This window comes from Parambassis ranga, chromosome 19 (assembly GCF_900634625.1).
Source record: "Parambassis ranga chromosome 19, fParRan2.1, whole genome shotgun sequence".
In the NCBI taxonomy this organism is placed as follows: Eukaryota; Metazoa; Chordata; class Actinopteri; family Ambassidae; genus Parambassis; species Parambassis ranga.
Genome location: NC_041039.1, coordinates 7,122,952 through 7,150,147, shown reverse-complemented (window position 1 = coordinate 7,150,147; position 27,196 = coordinate 7,122,952). Strand labels below are relative to the sequence as shown.

The 27,196-nt window shown below is 41.6% G+C and overlaps 3 protein-coding genes across 8 annotated transcripts; 1 reads left to right on the top strand and 2 right to left on the bottom strand.

Annotated features, from left to right (window-relative positions):
• Positions 1–1,572: 1,572 nt before the first annotated feature.
• On the top strand, positions 1,573–14,160 carry entpd1 (ectonucleoside triphosphate diphosphohydrolase 1). 4 transcript variants are annotated; one of them, XM_028431172.1, is made up of 10 exons: positions 1,573–1,710; positions 7,268–7,395; positions 7,733–7,850; positions 9,021–9,171; positions 9,349–9,508; positions 9,594–9,797; positions 9,881–10,138; positions 10,954–11,067; positions 11,206–11,343; positions 13,577–14,159. In XM_028431172.1, the coding sequence occupies exons 1-10, from the start codon at positions 1,695–1,697 to the stop codon at positions 13,781–13,783; spliced, it is 1,494 nt and encodes a 497-aa protein (XP_028286973.1). In that variant the 5' UTR covers positions 1,573–1,694; the 3' UTR covers positions 13,784–14,159. The 4 variants fall into 4 exon arrangements, with proteins under 4 accessions (XP_028286973.1, XP_028286977.1, XP_028286976.1 ...); XM_028431175.1 differs by having other exon boundaries at positions 1,704–1,819; positions 13,577–14,160; XM_028431174.1 differs by lacking the exon at positions 1,573–1,710 and adding an exon at positions 5,969–6,297 and having other exon boundaries at positions 13,577–14,160.
• Positions 14,146–17,668, bottom strand: LOC114452073 (potassium channel subfamily K member 1-like). The gene is made up of 3 exons (XM_028431177.1): positions 17,179–17,668; positions 15,752–16,156; positions 14,146–15,316 (listed from the first exon to the last, which is right to left on the bottom strand). The coding sequence occupies exons 1-3, from the start codon at positions 17,534–17,536 to the stop codon at positions 15,039–15,041; spliced, it is 1,041 nt and encodes a 346-aa protein (XP_028286978.1). The 5' UTR covers positions 17,537–17,668; the 3' UTR covers positions 14,146–15,038.
• A 406-nt stretch (positions 17,669–18,074) lies between these two features.
• Positions 18,075–27,088, bottom strand: LOC114452389 (thrombospondin-2-like). Of its 3 annotated transcripts, none has more exons than XM_028431674.1 (22): positions 26,824–27,088; positions 26,436–26,675; positions 26,236–26,295; positions 25,985–26,121; positions 25,483–25,671; positions 24,383–24,476; positions 24,153–24,317; positions 23,748–23,924; positions 23,507–23,680; positions 23,294–23,424; positions 22,818–22,952; positions 22,511–22,729; positions 22,330–22,437; positions 22,081–22,240; positions 21,776–21,894; positions 21,456–21,690; positions 20,906–21,133; positions 20,690–20,820; positions 20,471–20,611; positions 20,280–20,377; positions 18,556–18,695; positions 18,075–18,451 (listed from the first exon to the last, which is right to left on the bottom strand). In XM_028431674.1, the coding sequence occupies exons 2-22, from the start codon at positions 26,494–26,496 to the stop codon at positions 18,444–18,446; spliced, it is 2,910 nt and encodes a 969-aa protein (XP_028287475.1). In that variant the 5' UTR covers positions 26,497–26,675; positions 26,824–27,088; the 3' UTR covers positions 18,075–18,443. The 3 variants fall into 3 exon arrangements, with proteins under 3 accessions (XP_028287475.1, XP_028287472.1, XP_028287473.1); XM_028431671.1 differs by having other exon boundaries at positions 26,436–26,623; XM_028431672.1 differs by lacking the exon at positions 26,824–27,088 and having other exon boundaries at positions 26,436–26,805.
• Positions 27,089–27,196: the final 108 nt, after the last annotated feature.

Below are 27,196 nucleotides of genomic sequence, written 5' to 3'. Positions count from 1 at the left end.
CTTCTAGGGGATGAGGATTGAGAATTGACTTCCTTCAAAACACCTTGACTGACCAGGTGGGACAACCAGGCTCTCGGACACTACAGAGTGTTTCATTGACCTACGAACCACAGTTTAGAGGGTGTGTGGATTCTGATACTTGTCATCTATGAAAATGCCATCCTGCCCCAGGCTATGGAGGCCTAGAAAACTGGATCAGGACATACCTTCTAAGAATTATTGAATAAGGATCACAATGTTCTTTCAATGTAAAATCCAAAGTGCCATGAAAAGAAACAAGTGGCAGGTTGTTACACTGGGATTTCAGCTCCTATGCTAGCTGCAGCTAGGGCTGTCACTTATATTTTATTTAAATAAACACATTAATATTCAAACATTAATGATTTGTCCCAATTTAAAACTTAGCTCAGCCAAACAGGGAACAACCAAACCCATGAGAGCAGCACTGGGACCAAACAGAGGGGTGCAAAGACTGCAGTGCTTGGAGCATAAGCAGCAGCGGCAATAACTCGCTTTGCGCTTTCACCGTGCACACCACAAGATAGATAAATAGATATGCCGTTACTAATGATGATTTTCATATTTAGTGACAGACTGATGGTGCGTTTACACATTCAAGCTGAACAATGGGATCCTACTGCCATCTTGAAGGAAATATTCAGCCTGTCATTCAGAATATCACTAAGTGAGGATTATTGGTGCCACAATGATGTGCCTTTTTCTTTGATCACTGCACAAAAAGGGAGAACTCCAAGCAAAATAATACTTCCGACTGTGGTTCCACCATAAAAATAAAACAAAGCATTCCCCCAACACCACTTGCACTGATTGCACTATACACATTATGCATACTGATCACACCCATACACTAACTGCTTTGTGCTGATGGTAGCAAATTTTTCTCATACTGTACAAGTAGCAGGGCTGAGGAGTGTTTTATTGTTGTGGTTAAAATGTAGCCTGTGAATGAATCTTAAGTGTGACCAAACAGACACACAGAAACTAGTATCAATGCCACAACCCTGGAGGTTTCGTTATCATTACTAAATCTTACATAACACCTCTTAGCACTTTAAAGGCTTTAGAAGACTTCAGTGGTGCCATTAAGCCCCCGCTTATTCTCCACAAAGTTAAGATTACCATCTATAAAATTGAGGGTGCTGCTTATCAAGAATTGAAGCAAAATATTGAGTTCAACCCCTGCTTTTTTTCCTCCAATATCCCCCCAGGTTCAGTTCCAGCTCCCATCCAGATCTAACATCCCTTTCATGTTTGACCCACTTTTACAAGACAATGACAAAGAACGAGAAGCAGAAGGAAAATGACAAAGAAAAAAGGAAGAGTTACAGTGGAGATAACAGACTGGAAGAAGCAGAAAGAAGGGAAACGGGAAAATGTACAAAGAGACAAAGGTGGAGAGGGGGAGGAGGGCAAGAGAGAGAGAAAGGGGTAAACAGGAGGTAAAGCTTAACGGCGTCAGGGAAGAAGGGGAGTGGGCTGAGCAGGAGGGAGGAGGGAAGCTCCTAATAAAGCGAGTGTATGTGAAAGGAGGTGCTGAAAAACGTCAGACTGTGCAGGGAGCTGTGTTACCACAGAGAGAGAGAGAGAGAGAGAGAGAGGGTTAGAGAGGAGAGAGAGAGAGAGAGAGGGGCAAAGAATAGAAAGAGCATTGTGTGGCTGCTGAAAAAGAACCCATGTCTGCACAAAGAGGTAGGTGTACTGCTATGACACATGGTACACACACACACAGGAATAGGAAATCCTTATCACTCAGCGGTAGGATGTGCCACCACTCTGTACAGTAAACGTTGAGTATCAGGTGAGTGTTTTTTCCTTCAAAGTGTTAAAGTACGGAGTTTTACTGCATGTAGCAGCTGTGCAGCAGTGTGGGGCAGGTGTGTGTGACTTTTCCATAGCATGTGGCTGATACGGACAGTATGAGCAGGTGCCTCTGTGTGTGTGTGATTTAGTGGGAGGTTGAGAGTGCATAAGTGTGATTGTGTTGCTGAAGAATAACACAGTGGGACACTTCTAAGAGGTGCTCTTAAGATTGTGTGAATTTAAGTTTCAGGTCTATCGCTAATACTGAACCTTACCTGATTAATTAAACACATCAGATGAGGGTTGGTTGAAGTTTAAATGTAAAAATAGCTGTCAATGTTTGTATTGATGACTTCACGGGGCAATAAGCTAAATACTGTGTCAGTGGCAGCCATATTTCATGGGCAGTATGGAGCAGATTGGGATTGACATCTGAAAGGTCCACAATAAGAGCTGAACTTATGTTTGCAATAATGTCTTTCTCCCCTAAATTAAATGAGTAGTTTTCTAAGCTGTGAGGACCACAAAGCCAAAATTAACCCAAAACTGCCATCGTTTGTTAACTTTGTTGGGGGTTAAACTTTTTCTTGGACAAATCTGCTGTCAATGATTTTCAGTTTTTACAGTCATAACTGTTAACGTCACGTGACAGTAGGCTCTCTAAAACCAAATTACAAAATTGTCAATGCTCAACAAAAATTAGACAAAACTAACATGGTCATTTAGGTATTAAAAAGAATGGAAATTTGTGGCCAGCAACACGCTTTGTCCTAAAATAGATATGATTTGAGGTCAGGATAGACTAGTCCAACAAAGGGTTAGAGTCAGCAGTCTGTCCTGCAAGGTCAGACTGACAGACTTCCTTCTGGCAGGAGTTCCTCATCATATGATGCTGCCAGCGTTTTCTTTAACAGGAAGTAGCAAAGTTGTTTCACAATACAGTTGCTAAGAATAAAGTAAACTTTTGTGGGCACAACTGGAATGGCAAATTGTTGACTAACTGTTAAAAAATGTGAGAAACCCAATAAAACTCAAGGGTGCTGTGATCTGACATACGCGCAAATGTGTGCGAACAGGGGATTTGTTTAAAGATGTGAAGGATAGGCAGGCACTCCATTGTTTTTTGCTTTTTTTTAGCTGAGAAGGAAGCTTTGTGTGAGTACATAACTAATAAATGTCAATACAATCCGTTCAGAAAGGTTATTATCCTGAAGTGTTATGTTACAATTAGTGGTGGTGTTTTTTTGCAAGCAACTTTTGTGGTGGTTTGAAATGATAGGGTTCATAAAAACATATTGTGCTTTTTGCTGCAGTATTCCAGTTGCTGTCTTTTGTAGTCATTGTACACTTTTTAATATTCTGAAAAATATTTCTGACATCCCACACTAGACCTTTAAAGAACTACTTTAACTCTGGACACTTATAAAATTATACTTTTTAATCTTAAAGGCAAAAATTGTAACTAAATGAATGGTGGACAAGCTTTACAGTACTAACTTGGTGGAAGAAGTCCAAGCACAGCAAAACTCCACTTTAATGGCCATCCAAGTAACAGGGTATTTTTCCACATCAGAGTTCTAATTTAGGTCAATTAAAGGATTTAAATACTTGTTTCCCTATGGTTTTGGGCAAGTCCTGTTGCCAGTGGTTACACAGGAACTCTACAATACATGTGCTGCGCATGTGTCCACACACAGACCACCAGAGCAGCAATTTCAGACCTGCCTCACAGGGATGTTGTCTCACCTTCTTGTTATTATGAGACTGCACACTTGATCCCCAGCTGTGTCACCCATTGACTCATTGCTAAATGTGCAATAACAGCAGTCTGAGCATGATTCGCAGGCAGTTCGCTTCTATCTCTATCCTTCCTTGTTTTCTTCTTTCTGCTTATCTTAGGACATTTATGAGCCAAAAAGAAAAAACTAATATTATAATATAATATTGTAAAGACTTGGTTTTCATTTTATTTTTTTATTTTATTTTTAAGAAAGTATGATTAATTCTTAAGTAACAAGACAATATATTCTGTAGGTATCATGACAGCATTTGTTTTCATAGAAGAATGGGAAATGGAAACACTGGTTGTGTGTGGAGTCAAAGCAGGTGTATTTTGAGGACAGTGAACAGGGTTAGGCTGTGCTTGCTGACATACTTTTTTCAAGGTCTCACAAACCCACAAACATGAGTGTTCCGAAAAGTCTGTCTGCCTGTTCTGCCTCAACATGTGTTTGTGACTGTATCTGTTTAGCTCTCTGCCAACATCATCTGTGGGTAATTACAGTCATGATGTAACAATCTTTCCACACTTTAATCCGAAAGCAAATTAGGAAAAGGACTTTGATTAAGTGGTTGTTTGACAGTCGTTGTGACTGTGAGAGGGTGAGGCTCAGTCCACGTCACTTTTACAACCCTCACACTGTGATATGTTTAATTTAAAAGCAATATGTGCCAGCTGGTGTGCTTCATTAAAGCCTTGTTCACCCCACCAGCAGACACATCACAGATGTTCTCATTCTAGACTAACAGCCATAGTAATGCCTGGATGATACAAAACATGTGTGGTTTGTTTCTTGCTTCACTGTGGCTGCATGCCTTCGAGGAAAAGGCTGATGAATCCATCTGAAGAGAGACTTCAGACTTGGTTTGCAGTGTTTACCCTTGGGGGGGGGGCGCACATGTCTGTGTGTGTATGTGCCTTGGGCCGCTGTGTGCAAAACAGCAGAGGTAAATTGTAAACATGCAACCATGAAGACACCAAAATTATGTCCCGCCATGCAATAAGATAAAAACCATCAGGCTATTTAGAAATAACTAAGGGTATAGACCTGTTCTATAGGAAAGGTAACATTAAATGACTTCTGTTATGGTCTGGCACTATATAAAAAATAAGATTACCTTCTTGGAGGGGCGGGGGAATAACTGAATACACAACACAAATTTTCAAGGAAACAAACGAGAGTGAAGCTAGTTAAAAGTCTGATGTGCAAAAGCCAAACAGCCTTGTTGTTGCCTTGTCATAAAAATGCCTGCTCATGTCATTTTTTTCCCCATTCACATTTATTGTGGTCCTGAAAAACCACCAGCCTTCAGTCAACATTGCATGCAAGGTAAACACATGCTACATGCTTAGCAACAATTTCTTTTTTCTGTCTGGGTGACTTCCTAACTATTAATCACTTTGTTAGTTTTGGGAGTGTTTCTCATTCACAGATCTATGTTTAAATGGATATACTACTACTGCAGACAGTGCTTTTGGGTTTTATGACGGAGTGTCGGTTTCAGTAGGCCACTTGGTTTGAGAGGAGTACCGGCCCTTTAAATTTACAAGCAAGTATTCAGATTACATAAGAGATTGATATTTGTGTATATTCTAGCTCAGTAGCATGACAAAGTGTCAGAGCGTCAAACATGTTAAACATGTGGCTTAAAGAATTCAGAGTCACATGATCTGTGATCATATTTATTGTGGTACTAAATTTTGTGTTGTTTTTAATGGCTTCAGAAGGTTGCAGCAAGGCATCTGGAATTGCTACAACCTTCTGAATGATGAACCTGGATGACAGAGTCTTCATCAACATGTTAGCTTAGCTTATGCTACAAAATGCATCTAAGCCAAGACATAAATTATGTGCAAAGATTAAAAATTTGGAGAGTGCCGGTGTTGAGGCTCGAGCTTTGGCTTAGGGAATGACAGGATACTTTGTGACAGGATGAATGTGTGTTGCTGTGTTAGAGGCTCTCTTCATGGAGGAAGGTTAGAAAAGATAAGTCGACAGTAATTGTCTTGTGCAAGTTGAGATAAATAACAGAATGTATCTGTGAATGGATCAACAAATTTGCAGGCAAGGCATGTTTTGAGTCTGCCCACACTTGCTCTTCAGCAACTCCAACTCCCCAACAAACACACACACACACTAAAAGAATAGCAGGGAATTCCGATCCGTCACTAAGATGACATCACAGCCTGCCAGTAATAAAAACTGCTAAACAAGGGAGTCCCCACTTCCCCTCCCTCCTACACATCCCACAAAATGAAGAGAGAGAGAGAGTAGTGCTAGGATAAGTGATTCTCATTTAGTGTGGAGCGAGAGAGAGAGAAAGTTCCTTTTAAGGAGCTCACAAGCACATGAGAGTGCACTGACACGCACAAACACACTTTTACTGTGTCTCCATAGTGACCAGCTTTACTGCTCCAGCTTGGGGAGGAAATGCCAAACTCAATGCTTTAGAGCCACCAGAAGCACACACACACACACAAACTCACACACAGCTCTTTTCTAATCTTCTGTCCGGGCCACGACGGAAAAACCTCTTCTCATCTTATCGCTGAGCTCTGTCCCTTCTCTCTTCTCTCTGTCCAGCCCATATTTTCCTCCCCCTCCGACCACCCTCCCCCGAGGCTCTCTCTATATCTATCTATCTGCCTCTCTCCCTTCCCTGCCGCTGGCAAGTTCATTGAAGTAGACAGCAGAGGTAAGTGCTTTCTTTCGGCTCTCTGTCGGTTCACAGCTTTAACACGCTTTAAGTTTCACTGCTGCAGGTCATTGCTGAGGCAGCATAGCAGAAAAACTGTTGCAAAATGTGTTCCAGGACAGTTTCTACAATGTGTGTACTTTCACAGCTGTCGTGCACCTAGAAAGCGTGTGCCAGTTTACTTACCCTGGTAATAATCAAACAAAGCGCTTGTGTTTCAGACGGGTATCTTATTCGTCAGCCATCACAATTGTGAAGACAGATCACCTGTTATGCCCCTTTTTGTCCCTTTATAATCTGTGAATATACTAGTGTGTTCTATCTACAATAGAATCTGTGTGTACATGTGTGCTTGCTCATTACCCATTGGTAAACAGTGGCAACTCAACTTAGGTAAGAACTAGACAAAGTGGAGGATTCAGGATTTAAATAACACCTATAGCAGGATGTTGAAATTATTAATTACTGTGTGCCAACGCTGACTTGTGGTTACAGCTATCGTCTTCATTTACACAATAACAACCTTTGATTGAAGCCAACTGTTCTCTTGTTTTGTGTAAACAGTTCTGGAAAAAAGTCACTTAAATTGTTTTCCAAAGAGGAAATCTTGTTGATCTTTAGCATCAACTGCATACTTTACTGGAATTCCCTTTCATGCTGGAATAACAAGAAAATTGATGATCAGTCTGGAGTGAGTTCAGACACACCAAATCAGAAATACATCTGTAGCCGTGGTTACACAACAAAACAATTAACCCCCCTCCCCCACCTCTCCCCAACCCCCACCCCCTTATTGAAAAGAAAGAAAACACATGCCATGATTCCACACACATCTGGATGCAAGACTTGCTAATAGACCCCTTCTCTCTCTCTCTCTCTCTCTCTCTCTTCTGTTTCCAATGCATCCCCATCTTCCCCTTTCTACCTCTGGCCTCCCCTTCCTGTCTGTCTCTCCCACCCCCGCTCTCAGAGATGAAAGAGAAGAACCCCTGGCACACGCCTGTGACCATCATCATCACTGTGATTGGTGTCATAGCGATTGTTGCCTTGGTGACGGTAGCAGTTTTGCAGAACAGGCCCGTCCCCCAAAAGTACAAGGTACGGCAAAGGACTAAAGTGCTGAAATGCTCTGTGGGAACTGCATCTCAGTCTAAAGTCCACAAGCCAAATAAGGTTTCTCAATATGACCTCAACCTGTGCTACTGCTTCTAAAAGCCACCACCAAATATGGCCATTGGGTGTTGGTAAAGATACAAAATCAGCCCTGGTTTTTCTCATAAGCCTCAGCTATTAATGATTACACTGCCTTTACTAAATAACTGTCGCCTTGTTTACACAGTTGCATGTATTGTACTTTAAATGTTTAAAAATGTCACTCATCCAGAGTTAAAGACAGAGTGCTTAACTGGAAGTGCTCTTCCTGTCTCCGCTTCAGTATGGGATCGTGCTGGATGCTGGCTCTTCCCACACAGCTCTATATATCTATGCTTGGCCAGCAGAAAAGGATAACAACACTGGAAGAGTTCAACAGACACATTCCTGCAAAGTCAAAGGTATTTTCTACACAAAGAGCCACAGACACATGCTCTCAGGGTTTCCCGCAGCGCTTTATAGTTAGGGTGGCTGCCTTGACAACAAATACCCCCCCCCCCCCAAAAAAAAAATACAAAATTTCTGCTGCATCCACACATGCATAGACAGTAAAATTAAGCTACATTGCAATGAGGCCAAAGAGCAGCATCTGTTTTTTAAATATCTTACTGCGCCATCTGTCACATGTTGCTACGCCAACATTATTTTTTTTATTGGGAAGATGCTAAGTATCCAGCAACTGGATAGCATGCAAAAACCTGTCGTCGTTGTGGGAAGGTAAGATAATTATTTATCTGAACTAAAAATGTAAATAGAGTCCTATCCTACCTGCTTGCCCACATATTCTGTTTCATTAGGATAGGCTATATGCAATTTGTTTAGTTTCTTATCAAAGCTACCACTGTGTTTGTGAGTGGCTTTCTGCTATGTACATTAATAGATGAGAAAAAGCAATCAAAAATATGAGGGTACTTTGTTCAAAAAAGCCAACTTACTTCACCATCTGTGCCACTTCCTCCCTCAACTAACCGATTCTCTACAGGTCTCTACAGTAATGCAAATATTTGAGAGCTCACAATCATTCCCTTCCAACATGTTAATTTTGCAACAACTGAAAATGTATTATATAAATCAAAACACATGTTTTATAATAATTAATATTAAAAAGCTGTGTGGTATGCTTAACTGTTAAAAAAAACATGAAACATGTGGAGTTTTTGTCCCTGCAATCAAGTTTTTACAATTCAAACAATTTAAAATTAAACCAAAGACTTTCACTAAGGAGAACCACTGCTCTCCAAAAAATGTGCTGTAGGACTGCTTGTCCAACTCTTTTTTTTTAATCATTTTTACCTGCTTTTTGTTGACACATTTTGGTAATCATTGGTAAGATTTAGAAAAGATGATGGTTTGTGTTCATGTTCATTCTTTTACTTTTCACAAAACTCAAGTGGAACTGCTTCATTTTTTTTGGGTTAGCAGGGTGATGAGTTTCACTGCAAACCCAGCAACAAAAATTATTTGTGTAGATGACATCCAATTCATGAGAAGCCTCTAAAAAGAAACCTGTTAGTCAGATCGTTATGTTTTATGGTCGCTAAATTAATGCACAGTGACTTCACCCTCCACAGGAAAAGGTATCTCCAGCTATGCGTCAGAGCCATTGAAGGCTGGCGAGTCTCTGAAGCTGTGCATGCAGGAGGCTGAGCAGAAGGTGCCCAGGAAGAGACACCATCAGACCCCACTCTATCTAGGAGCCACTGCAGGAATGAGATTGCTGAAGTACAGTGCACACATTTCTAACAACAAATCTTTTTATGATTCCTGCCTTTGTGCTGTGAGAACAGCGAATATGTTACTGTCAAATCCATTATATATGATTCAGTATTTATTATTTATGGGCTGCTGTATTGATGTGAATTATGGATGTGGCTGACAGTAACACATTTTTGCACGCAGCATGGAGAACAGCAAGGCATCTGAAAAGGTGTTTCAGGCTGTGGGAGCAGCCTTGCAAAAGTTCCCTTTTTCCTATCAGGGAGCACGGATACTCAGCGGGCAGGAGGAGGGCGCCTTCGGCTGGGTCACAGTCAACTACCTGGACGATCGCCTAAAACAGGCCAGTTAAAACTACACACAGGTCCATGCACACTTCTAAAAGAGCTGTGTGTGCCAATTAATGACACCTTTTTGTCTCACTGCAGGGCTTAGAAACCATAGGCGCTCTTGACCTAGGCGGGGCCTCCACTCAAATTAGCTTTGTATCTGACAATTATGATGGTTCAGAGTCACCCAGCAACTCAGTCACCTTCCGACTCTATGGAAATGATTACAACCTGTATACTCACAGCTTCCTGTGTTATGGCAAAGACCAAGTACTGCGACTGGCGCTGGCACACCAAACTCAGGTAAACTTCTGACCCAAGCTTCTGCTGGAACTGTGCAACTACACTTTAATCAGCTTCCTCTCTTATCTTACTCTCTCTCCTAGTCAGGTCCAACAACAATATTAGATCCCTGTTTCCACCCAGGCTACACCGAGACAAAGAACTACTCAGTCCTTTATGACAGCCCATGTGTGTCAGACAGGAAGCCCCTGGAAGATCCTGTGACGTTTATTCACAACGGGCAAGGAAATTTCCAACAATGCCAGGAAGTTGTCAAGAGTGTCTTCAATTTTACTACCTGCAAATACAGCCAGTGCTCTTTCAATGGGGTCTTCCAGCCACATTTGCAGGGGCCATTTGGGGTAATGTAGTACAAGACATGCATGTATTGAAAAGGAATACTTCCCATCTAAATAACTGACAGATACATTCAAGATGTTGTTAACCAGCTAGCTCCTTCTTGTTGCATGCTTGGCTTAACTGCAGGCTGGCCAAGCAGGTCACTGCTTTAGAGAGTCGGATATCCTGCTGATGCACTACAACTCCATCCGCTTGAACTGCATCCAGCAATGATAGTCATCTGTCTCATCATAGACGGACTTTATGGCATCCTTGTTCTACTCAGCAGTAAGCTGGCACAGGTGCACATGAGCGTTTCTCCCCAATGCAGAGTCTAGTTGGATTAGAGAGACCCAAGTATGAACTTCCATCACAGGATGCAGTCCAAGAGGGTGGAGATGTTATCCATCAGCTAAGCACTTTTTACTTATAGTAACCCTTTAATTTCTGGATCTTTGTATCTAGGTAATAATCTCATTAGGACTAAATAAAAAATAACCAAACTGTAACCACCACCAACACAATCTTCCTCAGCTTAGTTAGTTACTGACCTCTGGTGGCATATTCTGTGCATTGCACTACATCATAAACATAACCTCCTTTAATAGAAAGATGAGCAACTGCAATAGTAGGATTTCAGGATTTGTGAACAGCATGCATACTGGAGCGACTTCATACCACCCACACCTCATGACTCCTTAATATCCTGGCCTCACAGCCACCTGTTAAGCAAACACTAATAAATCTGAGTCAGTGAGGCCAGCCTTATGCATTGTGAGAATTAAAATTACTTCATTTGCTAAATATATCATTTAACTTCCTCTCTGTCTTATCTTAGGCTTTCTCTGCTTACTACTTTGTTATGAACTTCCTCAACCTGACTGACACATCCATCCCTCTGGAAACTGTAAAGGAAAAGCTAACAAGTTACTGCGCGACTCCGTGGAAAGAGGTCAGGCACATTTCTACACACACACACACACACACACACAAATACAAATGTTCTGCCATTTTCATCCACTTGCATGTTTTATCTATGTCCTCCAGCTTGCCTATAATGTACACTGATGGTATCACTGCATTTGAACAGATAGTGAAGCAGCATCCAAATGTAAAATTAAGCTATTTGGCTGAGTATTGCTTCTCCGGCACGTACATCATCACCCTGCTGACAGAAGGATACAATTTCACCTCAAAGAGCTACTCCGACATAAAATTCATCAAGAAGGTCAGTAGTTCTCGGCCCAATGTTTTCCTGTCACAAAAACACCAGCACCGTGCCCTCATCTGATTTATGTCACATCCGGTTCATCCTTAACCTGAGTGTGTGACTGTGTGTGTGTGTGTGACTGTGTGTGTGTCCTTGAACTTCTTTATTTAGCTTTAGACCTTGGAAAAATGAGTATAAATGATTCTCCTGACTGATTAAAAACAACATTAGGTAATGCCAGAGCCTCTTTACTTCCAGCCTCTAGCCTACCACTCAATATTTTATATCCCTCTTGAAATTTAAACATTGATTAATTACATTAATGATTAGAGAAACAAACATCCCTCTTATTACAAATCTGGAGGTACAATGAATCACATGACATAAAGAAGATCCAATAGATCCAGGAAAAGAGAGGAGATCCTGGTCTAAGAAAAAAAGGTCTTACCAGACAATATCAGGCCTTTTGCTTGAACTGTGAAAATCGATAATCTATGCAGATTTTGGACTGATTTTAAGGACTGAATATGATGTGATCAATGCTAATCGATTATATTTGGTAACTGATCCTTACGCATCAGACTCTTTATTTTAGTGTCAGTCTCCTCCTCTGCTTCCGACCAGGTTACTTTTGCAGCATAAAATTATCAAGGTAATATAGCCAGGTTAAAAAAGAGCCACGTTCAAGACAATGCTAACTCCACCACTGACCTAGCCAGCCTGCTAACCTCGCCTCTTGCGCTATGTCAAAAAGGAGTTTAAGTTCTCACCCAGACACGATATCAAACCACGCAGGGAAAATTTAACAAAAACGAATTAATTAGTTTGAATACTCCACCGAGAAATAACAGTTTAGTAACCAAACCACCAGCAGCTTCTTATAGCGGCTGTATGTCAACAATGAGCATGCAGAGGCAAAACAACAACAAAACAGTAAGCACAACGCCAAAAAAAGCAAAGTAACACTGGAGCAGGTTCTTACCTGAGACGCAGGTATAACAGGAGCGTAGCTGTGTCAAAGGAATTGGTTAATATTCCAACAATTATGTGTAAAATTGGTTCTTTTATCAGAGGCATCGATAAAATCCCACAGCTGCACATGGAGACGTCTGTCTGCTCATAATGGCCGCGCTGCGCACCTGCGCGAGTATGATTGGCTGTTTCCGGTCAGGTGGTACCAATGAACAGCGAGAGGATCACAGGTGACAGACAGGGCTTCAGTCCAACTTTAAACTAAAACCTAAAAGCCTAATTCTAAACCTATTCTTCACAACATATGAAAAATTTTAATTTATTTGAGCTACTTATAGAAACACATCTAAGGCTTCAAACATTGTTCTGTCCTCTGTCACACGGAGTATGATTTGACAGACTAAACTCCTTCTCAATCAACAAGACGTAGCTTCGGAGCTGTTGTTTTATTGTTGAAAAAAAGGTAAAACTGCAAAAGGAGAAACAACACCTTACATCACTAGGAATAATTTCTTATGTAACACAAATCATACAAAACACAGTGCTAACAAAGCTAGAATCCAAGCTAACAGTTATACAAGCACAGGGAGCTAACAAGCTGGAATCCCAAGCTAGCATTTAGTCACACTACACAAAACTATTAAGCAGTTTAAATAGGTTCACTGTGAGGAAATAATAATACACAATGCTCAATATCACTGAAACTTCGTATCCTGAAATACATACCGAAGATGCTGTATACAGGGTGAAAAAACATCAACAGGAGCGGAGAGACCATTACATGTGCTTTTCTCCAGATTAGCGTCTGAAAACAACACCACCACTAGGGGGAGACAACTCACTGAAACTGTCCGCTGAACATAACAAACATAGTTAAGCACTTGTTGATGAGGTGGTATAGAGAAGTTGTCCACTGACCATGAGGTTGGTGGTTCTATTCCCTGGCCCTGGACGTCTTTGGGCATTGATAACGTGAAGTTGCACCAATAATATGTATGAACGGCTGAAGTGAATCAGTGCTTAAAATAGGTAAACATGTGCTACATAAATGTTTATATTTATATATAAATTCTTTGATTAAACATATGTGAAAAAGTTCCAATTTAAAATACAAATATTATCCATTTGAATTCTGCATCTAAACACATACAAATAGAAGTGTGTGCCTATATCAAATCCTCATGTTATTGTGTATGGAGTTGCAAAATTAGTACTTAAAGTCAGTGTTATTTTAACTGTACGTCAAATAAGCTTGATTTTCTTCCCACCATGTCTTCAGATAAAAGGCAGTGATGCAGGCTGGACACTGGGTTACATGTTGAATCTGACCAACATGATCCCAGCCGAGGCTCCTGACACCCCCCCTTTGCCCCACGCTGGCTACGTCTCCATAGTCACCGTCATGGCACTGCTGCTCTTCATCCTCTTCATCGTCAGTCTGCGCCCACTGTGGCCCAGCTGCTCTAAGCAGCCACAGATTGTATAAACACACACACTGATGTATGTACTGTATGTGAGTGATGATTCTGTTTGTGAGAGTGTGTGTGCGTCAGGTCAAAGTTAAGCACTCATTACAAACACGTTCCTGGATTGAAGGACTTCTCTGAAGGACAAAAGCTTTCTCTCACTGGGGACTTCTGCATATCTGATTGAAGGACATTTTCTGTGTGAATCTGAATGAATGCATGCCTGAGAGTTTGTGTGTGTGTGTGTGTGTGTGTGTGTAAACCCATATCAGTCTGCATGTATGTGTCAAGAACTATGATGTGAATATATTACTATATAAATAAAATAACCCAAGTTTATATAAAATGTTCATCACTTGTGCACTAATGAAAACAAAATATAACACGCTGATGCATCATTTATTTACATTGATCCAGAGAAAAAATACATTTAATGTTTTTTGAATCTGTTTTTCATTAAAACACACACAAAATAAAATGACAAGTAATATCTTTGTGATTTGAAGCTATCTGACATGTTCAGTTCATGTTTGACATAATTAATCTAAACTACTTCTTTCTATAATGCTTTCTCTCCCTCAGTAATACATTCTTAGATGTAAGACTGAAGTCCTCATATCAATCTAATTGTGACATACAAGTGCTTCCCTCTAGTGGCAAAAGCTTTTCATTACAGAATAGTTGCAACAAGTAAATATTTATAATCTTCCCATTTAACAACCAGGAAGGAAAAAATGTTTTTTTTCATCTGTCATCACTTGATCTTCTTCCTGGAATACTAAAGCACAACAGATGGTACACCTGACTCTCTTGTGCCGCTTTACAGCCTCCAAGAAATTTCCCATGCAAATACCTCCATAGATTATACAATGTGCTATGAGCTGGTGTGAAATCCTCAATGCTGCTTTGGAACTACAGCTTTAACACAGGAAGAGGAAACTTGTGAGGTTTCCCTCCGTTTGTGAAGAGGCCAGCCCTTCCTCCTGTGTGTCATAGATCTATATCTGCAGGGACCGGGGCAACAGGGGAGAAAACAATGCCATACGGTTAATCTGTGGGTGGTTCCTGCTTTTATACCACAAATATTGGTGTTGGCAGCAGCAGAGAGCAATCACTTTTCATACAGTCCCAGTATGCACACACAAGCATGCTCACACACATACATTTAGATAGTGGTGAACGCTGTGTATCCTTAGCAGCCATGTAGGTGCACACATCAGTCCATTAAAACACCACACACACACACACACACACATTGAAAGTCCAGACAACCTGTCATCTGTTGTTGACAGCAGATCCCGACACTGGCGCGTAAGGCGCTGCTGACTTGTTGTCCTGCTGCCAAGATGCAGCCTGTTCTGACACAGAAGGGATGACTGGCAGGTGGTCCAATGTGTTGCTCAGCTGGTCCTGCTCAATGATCTTAGTGGTCTCAGAGTCCAGCTCCCGAACATTTTCTTGGTAGAACCTCTGTCTTAAGCGTCTCATCTGTGGAAGCTCGCAGCATGTCTCCAACACCACCAGGACACACACCAAACCAAGAAGCAGGTAGACTGGAAGAGCAAACACACACAATTATAAAGCAAACAGCAGGACAGTGTGACTAATAAGATAAAATCAAGGTTTGGTCTATGAAAACAAAGGCAGCTAACAGGCTAAGTGGCATATCTTATAAGGAAGACAGACATTCACAGTACATACAAATGGAATTTGCCATCTGAACCTAACATGTTTCAGCTCAGTGTTTATCTGTCCAGCTGTCAAAAGGAAATGACTGTTTCTCTGACACAGCAGGCAGCCTACCATACCAAATTAGACACCATTAGTGAAAAGAGCTAGAAGAAAGCAATTATTAACAACTGTGCATTCACTAGATGGCTAACTACTGGATGTGCAAATACACTCCTTTGCCAACTTCAGTTTAAGACAGAGAGTGCAATTAAATATCTTTTCTCATGTGTCTTTAGTTTTTGGACATAAATACTCACCTGTAATGGCCAGCCTGTACAGCTGTGGGTGTGGGTTGGCCTTTTTACTGTGGGTCTGTCCAGGGACATAATCCCCAAGGCCGATGGTCGTCAGAGAGATGAAACAGAAATACAGAGATTCTAGGAAGTTCCAATCCTTCTCCAGGGTGATGAAGATCCACGCAGGGATAATGAGGAAGAGCAGGGTCATGATGAGGGTGAGACAGGTGGCATGAATGACGCCCAGATTTGACTTCGTCATGGCCCATCGGCGGTGAAAGTAGGACACAGGGCGCTGCGTTACCAGGACCATGAGCCTTTGCACAACAGCAGAGAGGAAGAAGAGGGTGACAGGGATGCCAAAGAGGGAGTAGAAGATGCAGAAGGCCTTCCCTTCATCAGAGAGAGGCACAGTGTGGCCATAACCTGAAGACACAGCAAGACATGTTAACTTCAATAACACAGGTGTAATTAGAGATTCCTCATCCAGGAGCCACCTGCAAAGCTTTACACATAACAATCATCACAAAAAACAACAAGATAGCATAGTAAATAGCATTTATGGCTACAGACACCTGGTTAGAGAGGGGTATAAAGACTTGCATTGCCTATTTATGTACATTCTAGGTGCAAAGAGCGCAACTGGCTACAGAGACCTGTTTGCTCATTCCTGTCATACTATATATGTGGATGTAAATAGCCACAGTGAACACTGTTTAATACTGTGCAAACAGCATGAAAGGGACAGACACCTGGTTGTTTGTCTTTGCCATGTGTGACAATTGAGTGTAAATAACCACATTAACTCTAACAACCTGGATGCAAATAGCATCAATGGCTAACAGGTAACTAAGTATCAATAGCATTTGTCTTAAAATGTTCTGTTACTGCTGCATTCTTAGAAGATAAAATACACCTATTGATTAAAGTGTTTGTTTTAATTGTGTAGTTAAGCTCAATGTAGTCTTTTACCACAACTTTAGTGTTAAGTCAATCTTGGTGCGGCACATTGTTCTTGTAATGAATACATTTGGTTTACATGAGTTAGGGGGATTTGTCACAACCTGGCAACCCCAAGCTCGCTCTAATAAGTGACTTGTGTATATCTCATTAACAAACTAGTAAATTATATATTATTACTAGGATCTCTAGTAAAAACTTTAAAAAAATGTTGATTATTGTTTGTTTACTTTGCTGTCACCTTAAGCTGCTGTGATACATGTACAACATAAACACTATTTGTTATTCCAAAAAATAGTTATCAAGTCTTGGAAAAACGTGACATGCTTTAACAGTCGTGATGTACTGTTACTTTAAAAATGTGATCCCATCGTGGATAAATAGTACTGATGTACAACTCATCAGTCAGAGCAAAGAAACCCACGACAAAGTCCTCACTTCACCAGTGATCGCATACTCAGGGTGAACATCTGTGTCCCGGGCCTCACCTGTTGTGGTCAGCACGGTGCTGGTGAAGAACAGGGACGACACAAAGTCCCAGTTGCGGACGTTGTTGCTGTCGTTTCCCAGGAGGGACACTCCATAGTTGATGGCCTGCAACGCGCGGGCCAGGAGCTCCTCCAGGTGCTCATCGGAGACGCAGGTGTTGTTGTTCAGGAAGTCACGCCGGGCCGCTTTCAGCTCTTGCCGGAGTTCGTTCTCGTAGGGCAGCTCGATGGCGGAGAAGATCCCGGCGCCGATGAGGAGGTAAAGGATGTAACCGACGACCAGCAGGGCGAAATTCAGCCGCGACTGATGCCTGTCGACGAACTGGACGCACCACTGTGCTGTGCAGCTGCGCACCATTACGCACGGTGTTTTTTCTTCAACCGAGTACACAGAAACAAGTTCATGCACCCAGACAGAAAGGCTGTGTCTGTGGTAGTGGACACCTCTTCCTCATTATTCAGTTCTCAGTGAGAGCGAGTGCTAGTGACGTCACTCATTCACCTGGTCAGGTACTGTGCGCATACCTGCACTTCCCTGAAAACCGGTCACACAGGTTTTGTGTTTGGAGTCACCACACTTGATTTGTTTCCTCAGAGGCTCATGTAAGCTTTCTTTGAGAACTCAGATTTTTAAACAACAAACACAAACAATACAACAAAACAATGAAAGCACAATTTCAGTTATTATTTTAGGGACAATAAACCATCTCTATTTCTTGCTAAAACTGCATTTAAGTAGAATTCTTTCATTCTCTGATGCATATACTGTGTCTGCCTCCGCTCACGTGTGTAATTCCGTTTTCTACCACTAGGCAGCGCTACAACCCACGTTTTCCCAGTCGTGTTTGTGTAAACTGGTAACCACTGAAGACATCAGGAAATAAAATAAAAAGCAGTTGATTAAAAAAAGCATTTTATTGATAAGTTACCATGAGACATCTGCTCTACTCACACCATCATCTATTCATCCTCACATCTCTCCCTCTCATATCAGGCATCTGGCAATAAATAATTATTTACAACCAATAGGAATGCACAAATAAAAAAAAGAAGTTATTGTCATCAGAGATGCTGTCAGTGAAGTAGCTAATATACAGCAAATGAGGCAGCCTGCAATCAATACAGTTGCATTAAAAGCTGATAGATAGATGATGGTCACTAATTGATAGGCATGGCTGGATAAAGGGCCAACTCTGGTGCATCCTCTCTGATGTATTATCTTGACTGAATGTGGATCTCTGGTGGGTCGTTGTGAAGAAAATGATTCAATTATCTTAGAATAAAACAAAGACAGTTTAAAGACATGGTCAACATCAGAAATATGCTGGAGGAAGGAGACGCTACTGTTATTCCACCAATTATCTGAGGGAATCTTACCTCTGCACTCATATCTGAGGTCTGAGAAGAGAACGTGTTCCTGAGAGAAGACAAACAGTCCCAGTCTGCCTCCTGCTAGGGTGTGGTCATACACTGCCCCCGAGTCACACAAAATCTCCCTGCCCTCATACACCACCATCCTGCAGAGGGAACACAATACAGGTCAATGGAAGCTCATACACTCTGTTCAGAGGACCAGAAACGATCTGTTATAGGATGCCTTCATACGAAGCACAGCTTGCTTTGTTTGCTGTGGTCTCTGATCAGATATTTTTACCCAGGGTCCAAATAGAATTGCTGACAACCGACACCAGATTGCTTCTATTGGCCATGTTATACATGTTGGGGATCAATGAACATTTTTAACACTATTTTTAAATAGCACTGGCTACACAAACCTGGTTGCTTAGCTCTGCTGTACTATATACATGGGTGTAAATAGCCATATTTGCTTATTTAACCCAGGGTCAAAGTAGCATAAAACACTACAGATGCTTGTTTTTGTTTTGCTTTAGGGTGCAAATAGCATCAATTACTACAGATGACTGACTGCTTGTGTCTGCAATGCTTTGGGCATGGGTGTAAAAATAGATTTAAACATTTCATCCAGTGAGCAAGCATCGTTAGCTAACAAATGTGGACGTTTGTCTCTGAAATGCTTTTTTTATGGGTGTAAATAGACCTGGTGAATAACTCCAGCTACAGTTCAAATAGCATTCAGCTGCTAATGGCTGCTATTACATTTTTGTTTTGCTATAAATATATTATTGAATGATTCCTTCTCTTCTGCTATGTTTCATTGTCAGGTTTTACATGTGTACATTTTTCTTTCTGTCCCATATTCTATCTCTTACGATACAATGGAGGACATGACGTCAAACAGAGATATATTTAAAGCAGTTACAAAGAAGACAGAGTCTGTCCTTCACATTTAAAGAGCTGGAGCTTCTTTCAGCCTCACTTTCAGTAAGAGCACAGAGGACACACTGTGGAATGGTGAACAGGCATCACTTATGTCTTTAAAAAAAACTGTACTTTTGAAATCTGAACAACTGGTTATTTTACCAACTGTTCTCCATCTCCTCACTTTTTAGTACTAAAATAATGACGCTAGCCCAAGGTGTTTTTTTTTAAGGCTATTAGTGAGAAGTACAACTGAACAGACGTAGATGTGGCAGCTTGAGGAGAACTGGGTACAACAAAGAAAGAGAATTACACTGTTATCATAAAATAACTCCTGGAGATTGATGATGTCCTCGAGAGTAAGGACATAGAGGCTGAATGTAATTCTCACAAATTTATGAAGTTATAAGCAGGTTTTTGTTTCCACTGAAACCTATGTGAATGGGCTGCAAACATTTGAATAAAGGAGCATGCTGCAGAGTTTTGCATGTGTGAGCCCATTTTGTACAAATCCAATTTGTAATTTGTTCTAATTCCATTTGTACTAAATGGCATTAACCGTCTAACATGTTTAAGCACATGTGCCTGCTAGGTCAAACCTTTGGTCAAACCTTCTGTCTTGCTGATTTAAATTGTATATTGATTTATCATAAATAACATTGCATCTATGCTGAGTCTCTTACAGTGTCTTTCATAGTGTTTTCTTCCTCCACATTTACTCTTTTTTCCTGTGCTTCTTAGTTCTTTTCTTCTTCCTTATTACTACTGTTCCTGACCACCTTATAAAAAATAAATCAGTAAAATGCAGATTATATTTGTACCTGATGAAGCCTGTCTTGGGTCGGTGGATAAGATGCATGCGGTAAGCTGTGAAGTCCTTCCAGCCAATTTTATTAGGGTCATGCCACAATGTTCTGACCTGAAACAGACACACACAATGACTAAGGTAGACACAAATATACACTGTATCATAGGCAGAGTGATAACACAATAAAAAAGTGCAGATTCATGCCTGATTCCGGGTGTTTCCTGTGTGCCACAGAGCATTGCGTAGATACTCCCCTGGTCCCGTGGAGGAGTTGACCAGTTTGATTGAGACTCCAGCATTCCCAAAAGCTTTGTATGGCTTTTTCTCCCAGTACGCCTGAGACACCTGCTCTTACAGTAAAAAAAGATGAATGATGAAGATTCGATAGGTACATTAAAAAAGAAAAAGTTTTTAAAGTGTCACCTGTTTCCACATGACAACATAGAAGCGTCGACTGGACTGGTAGGCGAACACGATGCCGGCGTAGTCGTCATCTCGATTGGTATTCACATAAAATGTAACACTGAAGTCTACCGCACTGAATTTATCAAATCCTGTTCAAAACAAGGGATATGACTTGTGTGGACTAACAGCTTGAGTTATACATTTTATTTTTTTGTATTTCATAGTTATTGTCACCTAAAGCGATCCCAGGGTCTGAGTTGGCGGTCTGCAGCAGCTCTGTGCCCTGGCTGCGGATCACCCAGAGGGGGTCAGACTGCGTGGTGCCTTTAGGATCCAACAAAACAACCTGAAACTTCCTGAAGTCTGTAGACCCAATATCCTGGTTTAGTGGGCAGGGATCCAATGCATCTGGAATACTGTCATTGTCGAAGTCATCGAAGCATGCGTCTCCACTGCCGTCACCTGAGAGAGAGAGAAAGAGCGAGAGGAGTGTAACATGATTTTGTGGATTAGAGAGTTTTGTATGATGGTGAATAGATTAAAAAAATCTTTCAAGTATGATTAATCACACCAAAGAGAGTCATAAACAGTTGATGTCCAATATTTATATGACCTGAACCACAGGAAACACATTGGACTGATAGTCAAAACACTTTACTGCATGACTGCAAAATCAATTTATCATAACTTGTACTTAATATTGGTGTGTGACAGAAAAGTAATCAGTATTCATTCATATCTGTGCTGTGACGTCAGCGACGGCCACAGCTGTGACAACACTGACCGTCAGAGTCCAGCTGGTCTCTGTTGGGCACCAGTCTGCAGTTGTCCCGGTCATCTGGGATACCGTCATTGTCGTCGTCATGGTCACAAGCATCCCCCTTGCCATCTTTGTCATGGTCAGCCTGGTTGCTATTAGCGATGTAGGGACAGTTGTCCAGAGAGTTTTGGTGGCCATCCTCATCAATGTCTTCGTTGTCGTCGCACATGTCCCCCACCAAGTCACCGTCAGAGTCGAGCTACAAACACACATAAGCATAATTATACACACCATCCTTTACAGTTTATTCTGTGTATAGCCTTTGGTTGTCACATTTCAGTAACCTGATGTGGGTTGTGCAGAAGTGGACAATTGTCACACTGGTCTCCAACACCATCCATGTCTGTGTCCCTCTGATCAGTGTTGTAGACTAAGGGACAGTTGTCAACATCATTCAGGACCTCTGAAGAAAAGAGGAAACATACACACATATAAATTAAGATTGGGTAAAAGTATTTTTTAAATTTACAACCATTAACTGTGTAACTCACAGCTACAGCGGGATCAAAACGTATTTCATCTGTTTCTCTCTATTAGAGCTAAATAAGTGGCTGCACGCTGCAGGCCTGGTTTAGTGAGCAGCTCCTACCATCTCCATCCATGTCAATGCTGCAGGCGTCTCCCTCGCCATTGTCATCAGTGTCAGTCTGCAGTGGGTTGCTATCAAATGGACAGTTGTCGCAGCGGTCCCCAATTCCGTCCCTGTCAGAGTCAAACTGACGTGGGTTGTATACCAGTGGGCAGTTGTCCTATGCAAAACAAACACAATCATATGTAAGTTCACACACACAGGGGATGCATTTACACAACCTTTTAATTATGTAATTATCAGCCCCACCCTCTCATCTAGGATATCATCATTGTCGTCATCTGGATCACAAGCATCTCCTTGTCCATCTTTGTCCAGGTCCTCCTGCCCAGAGTTTGGCAGCATGGGGCAATTATCCTGCAGCCAATCACAGTACAGATTAATCATATCCAATCAGAACACAGCCTACGCCTCTGCCAGCCCACAGTACCTTCTGACAGTGATAGGTGGCATTCTGCTTGCATGTCAGTCCGTTGTTAGGCCAGCCGTCCAGGTCAGAGTCTTCACCGCACAGGAAGCCATCGCCAGCATACCCAATAGCACACACGCACTTGTACAAGACCTCAGACGCCAGGCCAAGGTACACACACTCAGCGTACTTGTGGCATGTGTGTGTGTTGTCTTTACAAGGATTGTACGGCTCACACACCTATACAACCAGAACAGCTCTTTGAACATCCAGAGGGTAAAGAAAGTGTGTCTAGTAAAAATGTTTATTCAGAGAGGAGAACACATGCCTGCCTGGTGTGCAGGGCTGCCTGCAGGCCAAGGCCGTACGGCTGGGTGCCTTTATAGCGAGGAGGACATGGCAGACAGTAGAATCCAGGGTCTGTGTTTATGCACTCTGTAACACACACTTCTTCTACTTCACACTGAAAAGATGGAGGGTGAGAGATTATGCATCAGTTCATCAAACATGAACTGTTGTGCAAAGGTTTTACAGCTTTACATATGAAGTGATTCGATAATTACAGTTTCCATAGTACAAAAATAAAAAACAAAGTCCGACTACACTGGAGTATGAGCTGAGTGATTATGCTATGACTAGACAGTTTACACCCAGTCAGCAATAGCTTTGCTTAAGGTATTTTCTCGACAAATGTCATGTTTTAGGGCACCAAATCCTGCTGCAGCTGCAGAATTAACTAAATATGGAGCACAGCAGTGACATTAAGCCATTATCAGAATGAGTTCATGTAGTCTGATCCTGTACCTCATTCTCATCTTCACAATGAGTGCCATTGCCATTTAAGCCCAAGGGACAGTGTCCACATTCCCATGATCCATCACTGTGTGAAGTGCATTTCACCCCAGGAAAACATGGATTGGAAAGCAAACACACATCTGAAACACATGAAAAAATGCATATGTCTTTTTAAAAGAATCTGCTTTCACATTTAAGATGTGCATACAGACAAATGCTCACCTATAGGACATGGCTGTTTGTCACATGCTTCATAATCCACAGCATCTCCAGCACAAGGTTTACCGTTGTTCTGAGGTGCCGGGTTCGAACACTCTCTGTGGCGACTCATTAGGCCTCCACCACATGACTGTGAGCACTGTGACCATTCAGTCCAAGCTGTCCAACCTCCAGAAACTACACACAGACACACAGTTTACCTGTAAGCCTGTTAAGTGCAGTTTGTGTGTGCAGTTGTACTCACTGGGGCAGAGTGTGTTGTTGCATGGTCGGGTCTCCACGGTGCTGCCAGCACACCCTCGGCCACCCTTCTGTGGTGGAGGGTTATTGCAGAGGCGGACCCGTGTGATGTTGCCTTCACCACATGTGGTTGTGCATGCAGACCAAGGAGACCAAAGACCCCAGTTCCCATTAGAGCGTGCTAGACATGAAACAATCACATAAAACTGGTAAAAAGTCAGGCCTTCACTACAAGAACATACTGTGTTCACTTGACAGAACAAAAAAAAAAAAAAAAAAAAAAAAAAACAGCATGTTTGTAATTATCTATTTGTCTGAAGTTCCACAGCTTTCCTCTGTGAGAAATATTCAATTTTCTCTCATGGATTAAATTTAAAACATTCAGCAGATGTGCAGATTGACGTCCTACCCTTGCGGTCACATTTCATTGGCATGCAGCTGCGGGTCTGGAGTGATGGGCCTGAACATGATGGCACGATGCCATTGCAGGATCGGCCACGCTGCTGTCCTCCACGTCCACAGGTGACTGAACAGTGAGTCCACTCAGACCACGGGGACCAGCCATCTTCATTATCTATATATACAATACATGTTGTTCAATCATAGAGACCAACTCTAAATAAAAGGAATCACACTTACCGAGGCAGACAGGACAACAACTTCCATCGATGAACGACGGGTTGATGCAAGATACGGGGGGGCAAGACACCTGCTGACAGACCACCTTCCCTTCCTGTATGAGACAGACCAGTGTGAGGTCTTAACGATATCATAATATTCGATCCAGATGTTTTGCTAAATGCCAGTTCTTGCAGCAGAGGAATGTTATGCTGTCATGACTCATAATCAGTCTCCTTCAACCCATCCTCAACAAAACTAATGATATTTTTATAAAAAGAAACAGACTCAGGGAAGAGGATAAAGCAGGCATAAAATGTAGAGGCTCTGGAAATAAATGAAACCACACTGGATACAAGTGGTAAACACATGTTAAAGGAACAGTCTGACATTTTTTGGAAAATATGCTTATTTTCATGCTTGTTAAAAGTTGGACAAGAAGATTGATACCACTCGCATATCAAATATGAAACTGCAGCCAAAAGACGTAAGTTTAGCATCAAATCTTGAAGCCGCTTATCTAGCTTGGATCTGTCTAAAGGAAGTCATGGCTTTTTTAGATTTTATGGCTTTCGAGTTTTTTACAAGGTAAGCCAAGACTTTAGTCAAGTCTTCAAACCATCCAAAATCAAATAATCCATCAAAGATGGGGAGCATCATCTGTGTATCAAAATAACACAAATGATGTTGTATTTGTATATTTCTGTAGGAAAACAGAGAAGAAATGTTTATTGTAAAAGGATTTTGCAAAAAAAAGAGAAACAAAAATTATATGGAAATTCTGTTCATTCACATATCTTAATTTTCATCTTGTTTACTGCTTTTCCCTCTTGTTAAAGCTGAGAATATTCAAAGGTCAAGGAAAAATTATCTTTTTTTTCCAGACAAAAAAAAGACTCATGGGTCCAGACTTCTTCAGCAACCTAGAAAATAGATTGGATGCATTTCCAGTGAAGATTCATCATCTAACCTCGCTGATGCACGTGATTTTTGGGATCTGTTGTCAATCTATGACAGACCATCCATCCATTTAGTCAGAGGCTTGCATGGCGCTTTCCCAGGAAACACCTCACTGCTTAAATATCTTAAGATTAGTTACATAAGATTTGTTTAACACCGACCTGGCAAGTGCAGGAGGTGCAGCTGTCGATCTCCCAGGCCTCCCCCTGCTCATACACTCGTCCGTCCTGCACACACCACACCTCTCCGTCTCTGTCAAGATCAATGTCATTGCCATCGCTGCCACCGCCTCTGCTACTGCTGTTGCTCAGTTCAGCCAGAGATATGCGCATCTCTTCATTTTCTTTTGACTGAAGACACAAACATACACATATTTTCTATTTATACTGAGTTGAAGTGGACATTCTGAAGTAGTTTTAAATTATGATGAGAGGTTTACTCGCTAACATTTGAACAGTATTTCTAACTATATCTACCAAGATGTTTGCCACACACTGCAGAGCTTCCTGCCAGTGAAAGGATAGTGTGACATTTCCCAGTAACATACAATGTAAAGTGTACTACAAGGCTGTTAGATGTCAGATTTTTTTTTTAAATTGCACATGTTAAAATGAATTTTAAAAAACAAATATATATCTGTGAACATATGTTTGTGTGTCTTACGACTCTCTCCAGGTCCTCAAGCAGGCTGTTGGTCACAATACGCAGGCCCTGGATCTCAGTGAGTAATTCCACCAGCTCCTCACACGGATGACGACAGATTTCTGACGATATGTTCTCAACCTTTGCACCACCCACACCTGTGAAAGAACCGCGCTTATGTGTGGTCTGTGGTCGATTAACATTTGAGCCTCTATTATTAAGTTGATGCATATATCTGATCTGCATGTATACTATGCACTTGTTTTTGGTACCTGCAGTTGCAGCATAGAGGAATATCAAAAGCCAGGGGAAACCTCTCAGAGGACTCATTCCTGTTCACACATAAATCACATATGCAGTCACCATGAAATATAGCAAGCATACTGCTACATCACCAGAGAGTACAACAAGCAGGTCTGCTGCCTGGGAGATAAAAGAAGAGGAAGATAAAGGTGGAATTAACCTTGCATACCTGCGTACTCCTTGCTGCTCTGCCTTTCTCCACAATTAGAAATCACGGCTGGTAGGCTCATCCCGGCTGCCGCTCCACAGAGGCTGTGATGGAATGTCTGTCTCCTTTTCCTCTTCCTTGTTTCCTTGTCTCCTAATTCCCTTCTCACCTTGGCATCCGGACCGAAAAACACCAGCACAGCTTCCTCACTAATTTGTTGTTAGAACATCCAAAAATAATGGAGTTTTGCGAGAGAGAACTCTGAGTGAAGAACATGCAGACAGCTCTGTTAGTTCTGTAAAAAACTCTAATGTGGTTATGCATTTGTTTGAGTAAGTCGGTGTGTGTGTGTGTGTGTGTGTGTGTGTGTGTGTGTGTGTATGAGGCAAGCGCAGGGGCCATATATTACCCGTCTGTCTGGCGATGAACTGGGCTGCATATCTCCCAGCGAGAAACCCAGCTGGATGGAAGGAACTGCGTGTGTGTGTGTTGACGTCTCGATGCAGGTTTCCCAGACACATCATTTACACTCTTCAACACACAAAAACATGCACTCACACACTGAAACACACACACACACTTATTGGCTGCACAAGTTTTCCAATATTTTAGGAGCGAGAAAACTGGCATCACCATAAATCCTCCGCACAAATGAAAGACTTGATGTGTGTATGTGTGTGTGTTTTTGGGACTGACTTTCCTCAGAATATTGTGAGCTAGAGATGAGCAAACTGATGGAATACAAAAACATATACTTCCATTGGGATCTCTCTCTCTCTTTC